Genomic DNA, 17,169 nt, shown 5'->3' on the forward strand with positions numbered 1-17,169 from the left:
CATGTCTTTCTATAAAAAGTTTCTCCTACTGGAAAGATTTAGGGTAAAAAAACTACATTTTCGAACAATTGGAAGTAGAAATGTTCAATTTAGGATGTCTCAAGACTAAACATGAAATTTATGATTTACACATAATGTGCAACTCAAGATGTGTCAAAGCAAACCAAGATTGTGTTTTTCAAAACGCAAGATGATTTAATCAGCTAGTGATCTTCGATAATTTGCAAAAAGATTCGAGGTAGAAAAAACACATTTGTGGACACCAAGAAGACTAAAATATTCAAGTAGGTGTGTCTCAAATCTAAACAATGGATAAATTTGTGATTTTCACAGCTAAATTGATTTGGAAACCGACCTACAAGTATCGGAGATGGACCTAAACCATCATTTGGTTGAAAAAATTATAGCAGTGCATTTTGGTAAACCGCAAAAAAATTGACTAAACGAGACGAGAAACAAAGTAAAGTACAGTTTATAACTTACCCTACTAAAAAGGAATGCTCTTTCTGGGAGTAAGATCTGTGGCTGGGTGGAGGAAATGCAGGTTGAGGAGTAAATGCTGCAATGGGACTTGCAGCTGCTGCCTTCTTGTCTTCTTTAACTTGGTTGAAGATGACAGTGTATCCAGCAGCTGATTTAGGATCGGCTGCATCCCATTCTCCGAATTTAGGCACTGCAGTGGTTCTTTGGCGACTCTGCCAAAATAAGAATGAAACAAATTATAAACTTCTTAGACAACCAACTTGTCTGATGGAATACAAACTGCATTGACATAATTCCCTACTAATAGGAAAAGATCCTTGCTTAGGATTAGTGTTACTCAATCAAATTTTAAATGAAACTGAAGTACTTTGTCTTAGTTGTTCTCTACTTTGTGATGCTTGAGAAAGAAAATTGTTCTTACCGGTGTTGCATGTAGAGCATTTGAAGTTCTTCCCTGCTTGACTGGTGACTGAGAAGCAAAGAAGCTAGCTTCGCCTAAGCTCCTATGGTTTCCATGGTATCTACCTTTGTGTTTCCTTTCTTCCCTGCCATCAGTTGCTCTTGGTTCATGCTTCCACCCATCGTACTCCCGATGTTTGTCCCTGTGCCGGCCTTCCTTTGGATATTGAGGTTCTGCAGCTAGGCCTCCAGGTTTGTGGGGCTCTCCTCTGGGTTTACGAATCTCTCCTCTGGATTTGTGGAGCTCTCCTCCTGGTTTGCATAACTCTTCAGCCTGCTCTGGATCATATGGATTGAAAATGCTTATGCCAGAAGCTTTTTCCTTGCGTGCCGTATCAAAACATGTCGTGTAGGCAGCATTTTCATTCCAATCACCAAAGCGCGGCACATGCCCCCGCTGTTGTGAAACAAAGAACAATAGCAATTGAATAGAGTTTGATAAATAAAGAACATCATTAAGCATTGGTGAAACCTATTTTAACTATTAGATTAATTTCAACCGAAAAACCAAATCAGATAGTTTAGTTTCTTCGGAGACAACCTCACTAGTTAAATGCAAATTCTCTTATCTTTTCCAATGCTAATGTCGTAATAATGCAAGTTGATCACAAGTGTATGAAACATACAAGGAATCTTAAGTGATAAAAGAGAGAAAAAGAACACCGAGACCAATTTTAGAAGCTAAAGGTGAGGTATACCAATAACTACTACACATGAGTTCATATCATAGATATAGCAAATGCTACTCAAAGAATGCACAGGTCGCTATGTTGCAAACTAAACAACAAATCAAACAGCAGACAGATCTTAAAGAATGGTTTTATAACAAAAGAAATTGGAATTCCCATTCCATGATAACAATGAACTCATTTGTGAGGAAACATACACACTTTGGATTACTAATATTGTTTGTCGAAAATTTTATCTAGAGATCTCACAAAAAGTTACAGCATTTCTGTGCCAATCCTTCTTGTGCCATGCTAGATAACATATTTATTTAACACATTTATTATGGTAGGTATGCAGAGGCAACTCACTCAATGTTTCTCAATCTGTCCAAACAAATATGTGAAATCTTAGTTCTTGAAAATTCACTTTCCCTTCAGAATTAGATTCTTTTCTTTCAGGAATTGATTCTAAGCAATCTAATGGAACCTTGTAGTTTACGTTGAGAAATTTCAGTTTGAAATAGTAATGATAGCAAAAGCATTTAGAATAAATTTACCACACAACAACATTCCAGCCAAACAACAGGAATTCAATCCACATTTCCTAAATCGTTTATAGAAAAAGGGGGAAACTAGAACAGCAAGAAACCACAAGCGGGAGAAAACAGATGACATTAAGCAAACCAAACCCTAAAAAGGAAAGAGGAAATTTTTATTCAAAAGCAATCCGATCAAATGACGAAATGGCGAAATCACGGATGGCGGACGAAAACCGCAAGCGATGGAATCAAAACGGCAAAAGGAGCAGCAATTAAAACCAAGCCATTTCCCAGGAAACACCAGATGAGGAAATCATACAGCAAAAGGAACAAAAAGAAACGATTTTTGACCCAAAAAAAGGGAACTGAAGAGGAAAACTAGGGGAAGCAATGCACTCACTGCCATGAGGAGGCAGGCGGGGAGATGCGTCGCGTTTGGTGCAGAACCAACAGGAGAAGGAACTCCCTAGCGCTCGAAGAGAGAAGCGAAGGAGGAGGCGGTAGATATCCAAAGAGGGAGTGGCCACGCCTCGCTGGGAGAATGCTAAACTTGGAGAGAAAGAGAGGGAGGGAAGCCATGGACAAGGAAAGCAACGCGATTTGCGGAGATTGCGTATCCAAAATTTACATTTGGCCCCTTTATTTTTCCATATCTCTTTTTTAATTCATTCACCTCCATAAAGTTTTATTATTTCTAAAAAGGCCCACTTCCGTCGTTTTCAAATCCGGCGGCGCGCCCATCTCCACTCCGGAAACACGGCGGCCAGCCACCGCCGGTCCTCCTCCTTCTCAGACCTTCGCCGGTTACCTTCCCGTCTCCTCTCGCAACGATGGCCCGTAGATCTTCGCTGGCCCCTCGGACGGCGACCGGATCCGATTCCAGACGGACCAGGAACCCTAGGGAAACCAAGAAACCTCCTTTCGTTGACCCCGCAAGGCACGCAGCTCTGCTTTCAGGTTCCTCGTCCTATTTATCATCGCTCGCCTCTCCATCTCATATCTCCCCGCTCTGATTCCCTTGCAGCTACATGGCGGTGAAGAACCAAAAGCTTCGGGAGCAATTCGACGCCAGCGCCGCTTCGCTTAGCCGACTCAGAAGCGGGAAGGGGATATTCTCTGGTATCTCGATCTTCGTTGACGGATTCACGATCCCTCCCAGTCAGGTGCCTTGATGCTTTGGCGCAATTGTATCATTAGACCTGTTGAATCGGCCGTGACAGTGTGTTCTGTTCTTGGATGGGTGCCTGTAGGAGCTCAGAGCTTGTATGCTGAATCATGGCGGCCGGTACGAGAATTATTTTTCGAGACGCTCTGTGACACATATCATTTGCAGCCATCTGCCCGACAGCAAAATGAGAAATTTCAGGTCATCTAAGAACATCACAATAGCTTTTTGTGTTTCTTAAAACATTCATTTAATCGTGTATCGTGATCTTTCTCTATGGTTCAGGGCATTCAGTCGAGGGCTTCCAGTAGTGAAACCTGCTTGGGTGGTTGAATCCGTGGCTGGCAACAAGCTTTTGAGCTGTAAATGTCTTTACTCCATTTTTATTGCTTCCTTCAGGATTTATCTTTCAGATGATATTTGGCTACTGCCTTTTGCTAAATAGTTGCTTCCTTTAATGATAGCTTCCTGAAATATGGCCTTGAGCAATTTTGCATCAATCAACATAAATTTCTTGAATGTGGTAGTTAATCACTCATGAAGTCAAATACAAAGTCTAGTTGCCCATTTAGTTGGATGGAAAGTTGAATCAGGATATTTCAGAGTAGTCTTTTCTTCTCATTTTCTAGTTATCACATGCTAGTCCTCTCCCAATCAACCAAAAAAATTCTATTTCACTCTATTCCTACTTGCTAATAAAGAGTGAGACAACACAAATAGGTGCAAAATCATAGATGGCTGGTGAAATAGAAATGGGAGATGGGATAACTGATGGTGAGATATATGCCATATCGAAAATGGATCATTCAACATTCGAAAATGTAAGTTGCTGTTGTTAAGTAGGCATGGTTTCTATAGTGCATATCCTTGAAGAAAATCGTACTCAATTATAAAGATAATCGTTGTTGTTTCCACTTCATCTTTCGCACATTGATTAGTATTAGTTAACTTCATGACCTTGTGAGGTTCCTCATAAATTTAGCATAAGTATTGCAAACACCAATATAGTCGATTTTATTTGATGCTAAATGAAATGCATTTCTTATTTATTTAATTTTTTTCCTTTTATTTAGGGGTTCCTTACCAGTTAAATGAGCTTGAGAATGGAACTCATAAGCAACAAAAGCTGTCTTCCTACTTTACTTCTAAGACTATATCAAACCGGAGGGATGACAAAAACCCTGTGGCTCTTAGACCACTATCTACCAGTAGGCCTTTGTTACTTAAGGATGAAAAATTGAAACAGTTGATGGTCGATGAGGAAGGTGAATGTTCAACATACAGAGAAGTTATGTTTAATGGAACCGAAAGGTTCTGTGAGGTGGAATACGCAGCATCAAAAATTGATGATATGAAAGAAAAACACAAGGGAATAGAGATGGGACAGACTGTTGCATGTGTGAATGAAGTAAAGTTAAAGGAACGATTGGATTGCCCATATGATGGACCTCGCAATCAGCAGCACCAGGTGAAATGTTTTCTTCTACTAACATACAACGTACTTGTAACTATTTTTCTATTCTATTTCTATTGGTTTTCATGATCCCTTGATGTTTTAATTTACAACAAGATTTATAGATATATTTTAATTTATAATTTTTTGTCTTGTAAATGTTTGTCCACTCAGCAAGCCATCTAATACTATATGGTTATGTTAACTGAGACTTACTGATTCTACTGAGTTTCTACTTGCTAGGAAATGCTATTAAGTCTTATCTAATATATGATGAATAAACAAATTAGGTTCATCGATCATGGGATGCAACTGTTAGTTGGAAGTCTCTGGCTGACATTTCTGAGAAACCAATTTTTCCTGTAAATATTATTCAACATTGGTATGGTGGATGCATCAATAATGTAATTCAAACTACTTTTGTAGAAACAGCTCACACACTATGCTACTGTTTTTAAACTCCTGTATTTGGCATTGACAACCTGATCTTATGTTTCTTCCTCATATTGAGTTTAGCCTGACATGAAGTCAGTGGATTTGAAATTTCTATTGTTCGAGAGTAGATTTGTATCATCTACTGCTACAATTTTTTATGTTTGAACTTGTCTTTATTTGTCTTCTTTTTGTCAATCCTCTATTAATATTGGCTATATTTATGCTCATCTTGGTTATTTGGGCATTTCTAGGGAGCTAATGAAAATGGACTTCAACAAATTCAGACATGCACAACATCGTATTCAAGGCCAGATGATTTACACCCTACTAATGCTGATAATTGGTCAGATATGATACCTCAGTCTCTTAGTCAGCTAGATTACTCAGTGCTCGATCAGCTACCTAAAGAATTGAAGGCTGATATTGTTGCATCCCTGCCTCCACACAGAGCCCCTAGTTGTCCTGGAAATGACCCTAGCACTAGTCAGAAAGATTTTCTTTCTGACAGAAATGAGAATCCTGGAGATCCTAATATGACTATGTGGATGGAAACTCCTCCAGGTTGGGTTAAGAAGTTCCAATGTAGTAATTGTTTGGTCTTGAACACTATCGCAACACGGTTTACCAGATCTGATACAAATGGTCTTCTTTCCTTGGCACTTGAGTCCCTAGGTCCTTTTCTGTCTTCCTTTTCTGACTTAAGTTCAATGGAATCAAATGAAATGATTTGCAGCTTGGTTGAGCTTTTCAAGCAATATATTAAGCTGAAGGTCGAATCAGATATTGAAGAACTGTACATTTGCTTTCGGATTTTAAGAAGGTGCATCTTTAACTGGGGAAGCTTTGTTCATCCTCAACGTTGTGTTTTTCGCCATCATGTTTTTGTTGTTTGTTGTGTTTATCGAAATTGTTAATGTTCACTTGAATCATCCTCATGCTTGCCAACCAACTTCTTGTTTAGCTAATTACAACAAATTTGATCATGCAGGTTTGCAACAAATTTCAAGTTCCTATTTCAAGTGTATGACCTGACTCTTCCTTTTCTTCAGGTAAAAATTCCAACAACTATCTTCTTTATATACAGAATTGATTTGACATGGAAGAATCTTCACATAATACGATCTTTATTCTTTGCTCAAATATATTTTCTTAGAGAGAACAAACTCAATTGTGTTTGTTTCGAAGAGAAAATATATCCTATAAACAAACTACAAATCTATAACACTTGTAAACTTATCTCATATTTCTATGTTCTATTTCTTTCGATGTTCTTTCCTCATACTCAAAATATGTTGATGCAAATTATGTTCTTATTTTTGTAAAGAAATCTACTAAAATATCTTTAGACGTCAATTCTTAAGTAGCATAATTGAATCAAACAGAGGACTAATATTACTTTTTTTGGTCTTTTATATTGCAACAGGCTTCCATTAGCGAGTACTACGGAGGAAATTTTAATCTTTCTTTAGGCGAATAATGAGGCCTTAAGTGTTTATTCTTCCATTTGAGACTGCTTTATTATCTATAGGATTTAGTTATGAAGAAATTTATTTGTATCAAAACAAAATAGCAATTCAATCACTAAATTTATAGTGTTTGGTTAACATGTCAACAAAATGTATCAATACCATCTGTTTAAAGCCATTGCAGGCCTTGACAAATCGAAAAAAAAATAAGTTGAGAAGAACATACTTCTCACACATGGAGAAGGAATGAAAAAATGCTTTAGGCTCTGTCTGGTAATGTACATTGTCCATTGACATTATTCCCACTTTCCCGCGAAATGAAATTCGAAATTGAGGATCAGTTGACGGCGTCTACGACCAACTTCCGCGACTTGATAACAGACCACTTCAACCGCCGGTAGTATGCAGCTTGGAGAAGTGCAAGTGAGAGTACAAAAATCCATTTGAATCCCATCTGCCAAAGCACAACGATAAGTTTAGCGACAAAAGCTAATGTGTAGGAAGAAATATAAATGCAAAGGGCTGGAGATTACCAGTTTCCTCTCCTCCATCTCAGGTTCGGCCGCCCAAGATAAGAATGATACGACATCCTTACCCATCTGGAGCGATAGCGGCGGCACTCGAGAAATTAGTATCTAATCCAACACAGTGTATGAATATGGACACAACTTGTGTTCAATTACCTGAGATTCAGTTGCTGGAGTACCATCCTCATACTCGACAGCACCATCGATAAGCATTTTTGGCATGGCTATCGCACCGCCAGGGAAATAAGGATTATAGTGAAGCCCCTCGCGAATCTATGTAATCACATTGATAACAAACATTACGCGACCAATAAAAAATTAAAGATCACATATAATCATTTCATGGTGACACTTGATGGCTAATGAGACTTCACGCGAAAGGAATAAATGAAACTGAAACCAGTGTATTACCATAACACCAGCAGGAGGATCGCGGTAACCGGTGAGAAGAGCAAACACATAGTTCTGTCCATTGTGTCGTGCCTAGGAAAAAAGACAGAAAATCAAGTTTGTCAAAGAAAACATTAGGGACGAGTAACCAAGATAGTCAAGGGGAGGTAGTAGTACCTTTGTGATCAGACTCAAATCTGGAGGATATGCGCCTCCATTTGCAAACCTTGCCGCTTGTTCATTTGAGTATGGCTGAGGAAACCGATCGCTTAATTTGCCAGGACGAGTGAACATTTCCCCTTCATCATTGGGGCCATCAACAACCTCAATTTCGGCAGCCATTGCTTTGGTCTCCTCTTCAGTGTACGCCACACCAACAAGATCTCGATATGACACCAGAGACATAGAATGACAAGAAGCACAGACTTGTTGATAAACTTGGTGACCCCGCCGAATTCTGTGCATATCGTGTTGTGTCACAATTGGTTAAACCAGTCTTAAACGGAGTAAGTACACATATCATTAAAAAAGGTCATAAATACTTGTCAACAATATCATGCACAAGTGACCAAGTTACAAAATCACAAGCATCGACATAATAATTCAGAAGCTATAAAACATCTAAAAAATTGAAAATGTAGTCAGGTAAGGCAGGGAAAGACAAACCAATTGTAATTGTCTCATTTATCCAATAACCATCTTCCAAGTATAAGATATAACACAGACCTTATTTTATAGACGGAACCAAAACAAAAATTGTTTCGTAACACAGTATAGTTTCAGTTTTCAGGATACAAACAAAAAAAGCACCAACACTCTTTTACTTACGATGCATGATCATATGAACTCAGGATGCCCTTATGAGGCCATGGATAACTTGGTGCCGATAAACCATGCTCAGCTTCATCAGCAGATGCCAAGGATGCAAGGCTTAAAGCTCCAGTAATCCCAACTCCGAGTAATGCCAAAGCTTTCAGTGATTTCAAGCCAGCTGATCCCACAGCCTCTTCCTGCTTTTGTGATGACACCAAAGCAGGAATCTGCAGACATAATCATAATTTAGTAAGTAATCCTAAATGTACTCAAATAAGGAACAAACACTTACCTAACCCATCAAGCAGTATCAGACATTCTATCTAACATAAAACACAAAAGAAAAATAATGCCTCAACCAACATAAACTTTTCTTTTTTACAAGAATGGCATAGTTTACATTTATCTCTTTGGAGGTTAACAAAATGAAGGAAATAAAAGATAGTGCAAAAGTCCATGTTGTACGAATTAAACCGAGAGTGATACTTCTGCACCTGTATGTGAACAAGATAGGAGAGTTACGTTGGTCATGAGAACTTCCATGTTAGCACATACAACTTACCAGGGGCACTATATTTTCAGAATTTAAGTGGCATAATATTTCATTTTGGACTTAGATGAATAATGATAAATCAGTTTCTATGTCTAAAGTCAGCGCATTATTCTTCGCACTTGTTAAATTGGAATTTTTGAAGAAAAAAACTCCTATGCAAATTCCAAACATAGTAGTGTCTTGTGCATGGACAAATATCTAGGTAGAATTGCATATTACTTCCATGCCTGCAGTAGTCTAGAAGAATATTAGTAAAATCTCTTCTATCTGCTTGCATAAATTTGCTAAAAATAAACTCTTCAACATCAATAAAATAAAGAGACTCCTTTATTCAAAATTTCCAGTCTAATATAGAAGTTGCATACAAAGTTTCGACAGTTCCTAAAAGAAGGTAATACCATTCTAACTGACTGGAAGAAACAATTAACTACTCAAATTATCCGGTCAAACTAGACAAAAGCAAAAAAAACAGAAGAGAGGATGAGGGAAAATAAACGAAACTTGTTTTTGAAGAATTTTATTATCCTAAAAGCATGTTTAGACACACAAGAAAAAAAGGAAGTGATTTCACAAGAATCTAACACACTTATATATGGTATATTTGCATTGAGGCAAGTAAATCTTGATATGGCTGTTCAAAAGAAATGAACTAGTAAACTAGGATATGCATCTAACAAAGTGAGAGTGATAAATGCTGTAAAAATGTAGAAAGGAATAAATATTTACTGTTGATTGGAACTGAAAGCCCTTTCTCAAGAGCTGGCTGATGCCTCTTCCAGCAGCCATTGAGTGGTTCACGAAAAGTTCTGAAAGAAATGTAATCAGAAAGCTAACAAACGTGAGAGCTACAAGGTGAGGATCGATAAACACCTTTCACAAATGTAATTTCACACAATTAACAAAGCAATAGAAGTATTCGGTAGCACACAATTCACAAAGCAAATATTTATACTCTGAGTTTATGTTTACTGCTTGTTATTCCAAAGAAATTCTTTCAATGAGGTACTTAATTCCCTGATCAAACAAATCAAATGGGGAGGACGAACAGGATTAATCAAACAACATAAAAAAGGTAACATTTTGATGATAGCTACAAATAAAAAACATCAAATGAGGATCATAAGCCCGTAGCCGCGCTCCAACCTTGCCTGATAGGAGAATTCTCCAAGCCCAAACCAGAGTCGTCTACTACGGTAAGCAAATCTCCAAAATCTAAATCATCCCAAAATATCGATCCCAAACCATTTAAATCCATACCGAAAGGCAAAACTTGACCTTTAGATTCAAAAAAGAAAGCTCCATCTAGAACATAAATTGGAAAGGACCAACGACCACATCAACTATAGAAAATCTATCGTTGCAACGAGCAGTAGAGGGACGAACCTGTCACAGCCTCGGTAGGGAGAAACCGGCGATTTGGGAGGCGGAGAAGATAGCGATAGATATCAATCGAAGTGCGCGACCTTGTCCGTGCCCTAATATCCCTCAACCTTCAATATCTACATTGGCCCTCATAATTTATGTAAATTATCCTTTCACCATAATACCCCTATACTTTTCATATATATTTCATTTCGCTATGAATGATTTATCTTGAAATTAAATATCTACTATGTGAAAAAAAAAGTGTGAAATAAAAAATATAATTCAGGCCATAAATAAGTCAATCGGAATAAATTTATTATGTTTAAATTTATTTGATTAGCTAAGTTTAAAATGAATTAAATCATTTAAAATATTATTCAATTTTAATTTTAATTTTTTTATACATTTAAATTTAATTTATTTAGATGTGATTAAGTTTTCAATTAAATTTATTTAATTTTTAAAAATTTATAGTTTTAAATTTATTTAAGTAGTTAGCTAGTTTTATATTACAAATTTATTTATTTATTTATTTATCTTCCTTATATTGTATATTATATTTAATATATATGCACATTGTTTGTTTATGTTTATTTAATAAAATAAATGTGGAGTTTAAAATTAAAATATTATTCAAGCAAGCTTAATTTTATTTCGTTTTTACAAATTTAAAGTGGATTTATTCGGATATAATTAAACTTTCTATTCGTTGTATTATTAATAAACACGATCAAAAATTATTCAAAACATAAATAATAATAATTCTTTTTATCATGTCTGAGTTTAACGTTTAAGATAATTTAATGATAATTTAATAGCTAATGCTAGTTTAGTCATAAAAGACAATAAACTAATAGAGAAAAATTGAATCTGAACAATAGTTAACAGCAGCTAAATATCATATCAGATTCAAATAAAATTCTATAGAATTAAAACATAAAAAAGAATATATTTAGGGAGAAATTCTCCAGAAAAAGTTTCTAAAACAAATTGTTCAAAATGATGTTTCAGCCTTTAAATGGGCTAGGAGCTTTATGCTATAAAGTAAAAAAATAATAGTATATTTCTTTCATGTCATCAAAATTCAACACTGATGGATAATAGCGGCTACTTGGGCTTTCTCAGATGGAACATCCCAAATGCGTCGATGCATAGTAAATATTGAAATTCTTCCGGATAGTCGCCGGCCATGCTATCGTCGGAGACCCATTCAAACTCGTCGGGGTGGCAGTACTTGGAAAGGAAATCCGCCGGCGAGTTGGCTTCTCGATAGGTGAAGGAGAAGGAGACAGATCGAAGCATCGAGGCGGCAGTAGCGATCTGGAAAATCAAGTGGTGGCAAGAACTATCTGCCTCTTTGTCGCCGTTCAAAATCTGCACCGACATTAAAGAGTCAGAGAAAACTCTGACGGTAGAGAAGTCTCTATAGAAATCTTCTTGTAGTCCCCTCAGAATCGCTTCCAATTCATGATAGACCACGGAGTTACCGACTCTGTTTCTGCGCGCTGTGGCGACGGCGAACACAACTGCACCGATGTGGTTGCGACCGATGCACCCGAGGCCGATGCGATCGTTGCGGACCGATGCGTCGCAGTTGATCGAGATTTCATCGGCGGGCGGAGGAACCCATCGGCACATCACGGGTGGCTTCTGGGGTGGTGCAGCACGCGAAAGACGGGGAGGAAGATTACGGGGAATAGAACGGCGTCCTATCAACTGTGGCAACGGAAGAGGAAGAAGAGGAGGAAGAGGAAAGGACTCCATCACCTCCTTCTCCGGACCAGTCAGTCACGGCTGCTCCAGTCACTGGGTGGGAAATGAATAAAACTAGGTGCCGCTGTTAGCTTTTTATATAAAAAAATAATAAACAGAATTATAACAGAACTAACCGAATCAATAATTATTTTAAAAATCACTTATTAATAATCTGACTTGGCACTGCTGATATAACATGGAATCCAATATTGTTCGTTACCGCCAATAACAAGATGACACGTGGGTGAAAGTTGCAATGCAGCCTTCGCTTAAAAAACGCACCGTTCTAACCGTCAAGGTGGGGCGGTGTGGTCCTTCGCGGTCACCGCTGCGATAGTTTGCCCTTTTATATATATTTTTTGGAAAATAAAAATAAATAAATCATTCTTCCTCGCTTCCATTTTGTCGTGGAAGAAATTTGCATTCGCACCCTTTCGAATATGTCATACGATCCTCGGAACTTATTAAATAAATTTTAGACCCTATATTTTATTGCATATTTAAGGGTATGTATTCATTTCAAGTGTAATTGAGCTAAATGAACAAAATCAAATTGAATCAATATTATTAATTTTATTTAAAATTTTAGTTGAATTCAATTTGATCTATAGAGATTATAAATTATTTCTGAATGATATTCATAAATAAAATTCATGATTATATTCATTATTAAAACTTTTATTACATTTTAAATAAAAGAACTTCCCAAAATAAACAACAAACTTATAACATCAAACTTACTAAACAATCAAACTTAAAAAATTATAAAAGTTTAAAATCAAATCAATCCAAATTAAGAATTCATTATCATCTAAATAAATCAAATTCAAACAAAACTTAAATTTGAAAAATAATATATTTCATTATAAAAAAAGTTGAATAATATAAAATTTAATTCGACTTGCCTTATTTATATTTTTATTTAAATTTACATAATTGTCATATGGATAAAGATGTTTTAAAATTTATAACGTAATTTTATCAAATTATAGTGGCCAATAAAATAGTTTCTAATTAGGAAGGGGCAAAAGGTGAAAGTATCTCATCTCGCTCGCACTCCCCTCGAGTCTCGTCGATCGATAGAGTTTCCACTCTCCCCGCAGCTCTACCGAATCCGGAGGTCCCTGTTCGGGAATGCCAGCTTCTGATCTTCTTTAGTCGCCGATCGAGATGGAGCTTTGGAGTTAGTCTATCTCAGCTGTCTTCTTGATTTGAAGCACTAGCGTTGGTTTTTTGTTTGGAGGAGTACTTCTACGACGTTCGGATCATGGATTCCCGTCAGAGTTGTGTTGGTTTGGACCTGGAAAGGAGTCACGAGGTGCATGCTTTTGTGGAGATTTGGTCTGTTTAGGGGTCCCCGAGGCTGTAGATCTGTGAAAGACGCGGTTTTTCTGTGGAAATGAGGCTTGAGGAATCCCCCTGAATGGATTAGGGCTTCCTGAACGTCCGAATTTGGATATATTTGTTGGCGAATGCTGTTTTGGAATCGCATCTATCTCTTGCGCTCTAGGGTTAATTAGCTTTGGGATTCTGTTGGAGGTTTGAAGAAGTAGTGTTTTAATTTACAAGGGTTTCGACTTTTACAGTGCAAAACAAGGGAATTAGCGAGGCGAACTGGAAGTTTTGCTTTTGAAAGTGGTGTTCTTGTTCCTGTTGTGGAGAGAGAAAAATGCTGGGAGAATTTAAGTCCTCGAGGGGTTGTTTTCTTGCAACACCTTGACTTGCTGTAGCTTTGAGGTGTCTGTGCAAGAAGATGATTGAACAATTCATCAACTTTGTGATACGGCCTCCTAGGTAAGCTACATATTGTATCCTCCTGAGGTTACCTGGTTTAATCTGTGTCTGGTTTACTTATTTACTAATAAAAATATTTAGTTTGATGTTTCATTCATCTCACCGTGCATGCAGTTTACTGCAACTATCATGTTCATTGAGGGACAACTTGGTTGATTTATATTGTATCATAAGCATTGATGTTGTGAACAAATGCAAGGGGAGAGACTCTCTCTCACGCGTGGGTGCGCAAGGGGATGCAAATCCAGGGCCCGGATTGCATTGCCCGCAAGGTAACTTGTGTGCGAGCGCGACTTGCGCGCATCGAATGTCGGACCGGTCAGGACAGAATTTGCCCAAGCGAATCAACCAACATTTTGCATCTCGTTCCATTTTTGTAACGGATGAGTTAATGACTTGACGTTGAAACGGCCGAGTATTTTAATATTGACGTTTCAAAATCATGCCATTAATCCATTAATTATATTATTAATCGTACCATTAATCTCTAATTAATTGGAGATATGTTGCGAGGTTATAAAAGAGGCAGTGAGACAGCTAGCGATGGGAATGCAGATAAGAGTATTCTCGATCCCTCGCTTCCTCTTTCCTCTGCTTTCCCTTGTAATCAGTTCACCAGCAACGATCTGTGCTTGAACGTTTTCCGGTTCTGTCATTGTATCCTGGGAAACAGACGTCCGTCTTTACCTCTAAGCAACGCCTGAGGGGACAAATCTATTTTAAGGAAAATGCGTTGAACGCAGGCCTCGATTATTCGGCAACTCGGCTCGGCCATTCGGCCATTCGGCCATTCGGCAACTCGGCTCGACCATTCAGCAGCTTGGCCATTCGGCCATTCGGCAACTCGGCTCGGCCATTCAACAACTTGGTCATTCGGCAACTCGGCTCGGCCATTCGGCCATTCGGCAACTCGATCGGCTCAGCCATTCAGCAGCTTGGCCATTCGGCAACTCGGCTCAGCCATTCGGCAGCTTGGCCATTCGGCAACTCGCCTCGGCCATTCGGCAACTGTGCCCGGCAGTTCAGCATCTCGGCCACTCGTCTCGGTAGTCGGCCACTCGGCTCTCGGCTCGGCAGTCGGCAGTCGGCAGTTGACCACTCGGCATTCGGCACTCAGCAGTCGACCACTCGGCACTCAGCACTCAACACTTGGCTTGGCAACTCGGCCATCGGCTTGGCAGTTGGCGACTCAGCCACACTGCTCTCTCCGGCAAAGTATATTTAACATCATGTTCATACATTCATTGGATCGTATAAAGTCCTTTCATTAAAAAGGTTAAGTCATACTATAGTGTGGGATCTCCTTTCTGGTAATGAATGGATTATTTTCATCTTGCTCAGCTGTATGATCTTTTTTTATCAAAGTTCGCCATTATCATAATGCTATGCATGCCAGTGATATATTTTGTTGTTCGTGTTGCCTAGTTACAACAACTTACAAGTCCTTCCAAGTCTAGTTGGTTTTGTCATAAATCACCACTACGTTGATATATCATATTCTGATAATAGATGACCAGATTTTTCATCTTCGTGCAACTACATATTACCTATTTTAAACAGATTTCTGATCTTGTTATACATACTATAACTTCCATTTAGATTTTTTGTCATAATTCATTAGAATTCCTTTTTAGCGAACTTCATTTCATTAGCTGGTTTTACTATTGCTTATTCTCTTTGGCCCTAATAGTCCTACTCAAGTAAAAGCCAAAGTTATGTGGTATTTGGTCAATATTAAAAGATAACTAATGTTATTTATATTGATGAAAATGCTTCACATTTATATAATGAAGTATATAATTTAAGGCTTTCCAATCAAGAATTCCATAAAAAATTATTTATAACCGTATAAGGTAAAACACAGTACATGACAATCTAGATTAATCAACAATGTAAATCATACCATGCATACATATAATATATAATTGAACACATGCAAATCAAAGTGTTTAAACTAGCTAGAGATACAAAGTATGAAGGTACCACACTAATAACTTTTTTGAAAGTGTATTACAATCATGAGAACTAATCCTATGAGAAGAAACGACAGCAAAAACATTGTTAGAATTTGAGGACCAGGGCAAGTAATAGCCAATGGCAACTAAACATATTAATACAGTGAAACGTATTTGTCCATGTGGCATAGCTGAGTTGATTACGACGGAGTAGACTTACAGCTGAGTTGAAGAGAATAAAAATTTGAATTTCAACGAAGTCTAGATAATATCCTCTTTCGTCGTGGTCAACTGTAGTTTTTCGATTTACCTCCTCACAGATGATCTGATACCCTTGAAGTTGCGGATTCTATCTTTTTACAAAAAAACAGTGAAATGTACTGACACATAAGGTATATCAATCTCTGACTCGATTTATTTCTTCATAGATAATCGTAGAGCCGACCGTATGAGATCGTTGAAGTGGCGAATTCTATTTTTTTTATAGAAAACAGTGAAATGTATTGACACGTAAGGTATATCAATCTCTGACTTAGCACAGTAATAGTTAATAGTTTTCTTTTTCAATTGTGGAGCATATCTTCTACTTTTATAACTTCTGATAAATTAATATTAAAATAGCAACATTATTATGTTTTATGTAAAATTGTAATTAAAATAATAGTAAATTTATTATGTAAAAATATAATAAATTTATTTTGAAAATGCTAAACCTCCGTTATTTTATACCTGGTCCACATAAATATATATGATAAATCAACTAATTATTTTTAAAAAAATTATTTTATTATTTTTTAAAAATATTGATAGGTTTAACTAAATTTTTTAAGTTGAATAGATTTTAATATCATTACTATATTTAATGAAACATCTCTACGCTAACAATTTGAGTATTTATCAAATTATAATTTTACTAACAATTGTTCAATCTAATAAAATAACTAGATTTTAAAAAAAACTAAAATATATAAAACATTGTTAAATAATTTAATCTCATCGCGTCTAAAAATAAAAAATATTACAATTCAAAAACGATAAAATTCATACGTTTACAAAATAATCAAACTATTTATTTATTTTAAAAATTAAGACTTCTATTAACTAATATAGCGAAGTATATATATTATCTTCTTTATAAAATAAGTCAAATTAAGTGGAGTTTAAAATTAAAATATTATTCAAGCTTAATTTTTGTTTTGTTTTTATAAATTTAAAGTGGATTTATTTAGATGTAATTAAGCTTTCTATTTATTATATTATTAATAAACATGATAAAAATTTATTTAAAATAATAATAATAATAATAATCTCTTTTAACATTCAAGATAATTTAATGATGATCCAATAGC

General features: G+C 36.7%; 3 protein-coding genes across 3 annotated transcripts; 1 reads left to right on the plus strand and 2 right to left on the minus strand.

Moving 5' to 3' along the window:
• Window positions 1–479: 479 nt before the first annotated feature.
• Window positions 480–2,852, minus strand: LOC141847087 (RPM1-interacting protein 4-like). Its single transcript, XM_074735070.1, has 3 exons — window positions 2,823–2,852; window positions 905–1,339; window positions 480–695 (listed from the first exon to the last, which is right to left on the minus strand). The coding sequence occupies exons 1-3, from the start codon at window positions 2,826–2,828 to the stop codon at window positions 480–482; spliced, it is 657 nt and encodes a 218-aa protein (XP_074591171.1). The 5' UTR covers window positions 2,829–2,852.
• Window positions 2,853–2,976: 124 nt separating this feature from the next.
• LOC141847280 (uncharacterized) lies at window positions 2,977–6,716 on the plus strand. The gene is made up of 8 exons (XM_074735287.1): window positions 2,977–3,086; window positions 3,174–3,312; window positions 3,400–3,515; window positions 3,600–3,676; window positions 4,388–4,782; window positions 5,454–6,022; window positions 6,191–6,251; window positions 6,626–6,716. The coding sequence occupies exons 1-8, from the start codon at window positions 2,980–2,982 to the stop codon at window positions 6,677–6,679; spliced, it is 1,518 nt and encodes a 505-aa protein (XP_074591388.1). The 5' UTR covers window positions 2,977–2,979; the 3' UTR covers window positions 6,680–6,716.
• Window positions 6,717–6,766: 50 nt separating this feature from the next.
• Window positions 6,767–10,392, minus strand: LOC141847281 (cytochrome c1-2, heme protein, mitochondrial-like). The gene is made up of 8 exons (XM_074735288.1): window positions 10,335–10,392; window positions 9,678–9,757; window positions 8,414–8,625; window positions 7,763–8,042; window positions 7,607–7,678; window positions 7,352–7,468; window positions 7,202–7,267; window positions 6,767–7,122 (listed from the first exon to the last, which is right to left on the minus strand). The coding sequence occupies exons 2-8, from the start codon at window positions 9,735–9,737 to the stop codon at window positions 7,006–7,008; spliced, it is 924 nt and encodes a 307-aa protein (XP_074591389.1). The 5' UTR covers window positions 9,738–9,757; window positions 10,335–10,392; the 3' UTR covers window positions 6,767–7,005.
• Window positions 10,393–17,169: the final 6,777 nt, after the last annotated feature.

The sequence above is a fragment of the Curcuma longa genome, chromosome 16, assembly GCF_044706935.1.
Source record: "Curcuma longa cultivar G26 ecotype Majalengka, Jawa Barat chromosome 16, ITB_CL_G26_1.1, whole genome shotgun sequence".
Lineage (NCBI taxonomy): Eukaryota > Viridiplantae > Streptophyta > Magnoliopsida > Zingiberales > Zingiberaceae > Curcuma > Curcuma longa.

Excerpts from the sequence above, each read along its gene's own strand:
- LOC141847281 (XM_074735288.1), bottom strand. The coding sequence starts at position 9,737 with ATGGCTGCTGGAAGAGGCATCAGCCAGCTCTTGAGAAAGGGCTTTCAG. Across the intron at positions 8,626-9,677 it reads GCTTTCAGTTCCAATCAACA|ATTCCTGCTTTGGTGTCATC; the intron begins GTAAATATTTAT and ends TTATGTCTGCAG. Across the intron at positions 8,043-8,413 it reads AGTTCATATGATCATGCATC|AATTCGGCGGGGTCACCAAG; the intron begins GTAAGTAAAAGA and ends CGATATGCACAG.
- LOC141847280 (XM_074735287.1), top strand. The coding sequence starts at position 2,980 with ATGGCCCGTAGATCTTCGCTGGCCCCTCGGACGGCGACCGGATCCGAT. Across the intron at positions 3,516-3,599 it reads AGCAAAATGAGAAATTTCAG|GGCATTCAGTCGAGGGCTTC; the intron begins GTCATCTAAGAA and ends TCTATGGTTCAG. Across the intron at positions 4,783-5,453 it reads CTCGCAATCAGCAGCACCAG|GGAGCTAATGAAAATGGACT; the intron begins GTGAAATGTTTT and ends GGGCATTTCTAG.
- LOC141847087 (XM_074735070.1), bottom strand. Across the intron at positions 696-904 it reads ATGCTCTACATGCAACACCG|AGTCGCCAAAGAACCACTGC; the intron begins GTAAGAACAATT and ends TTATTTTGGCAG.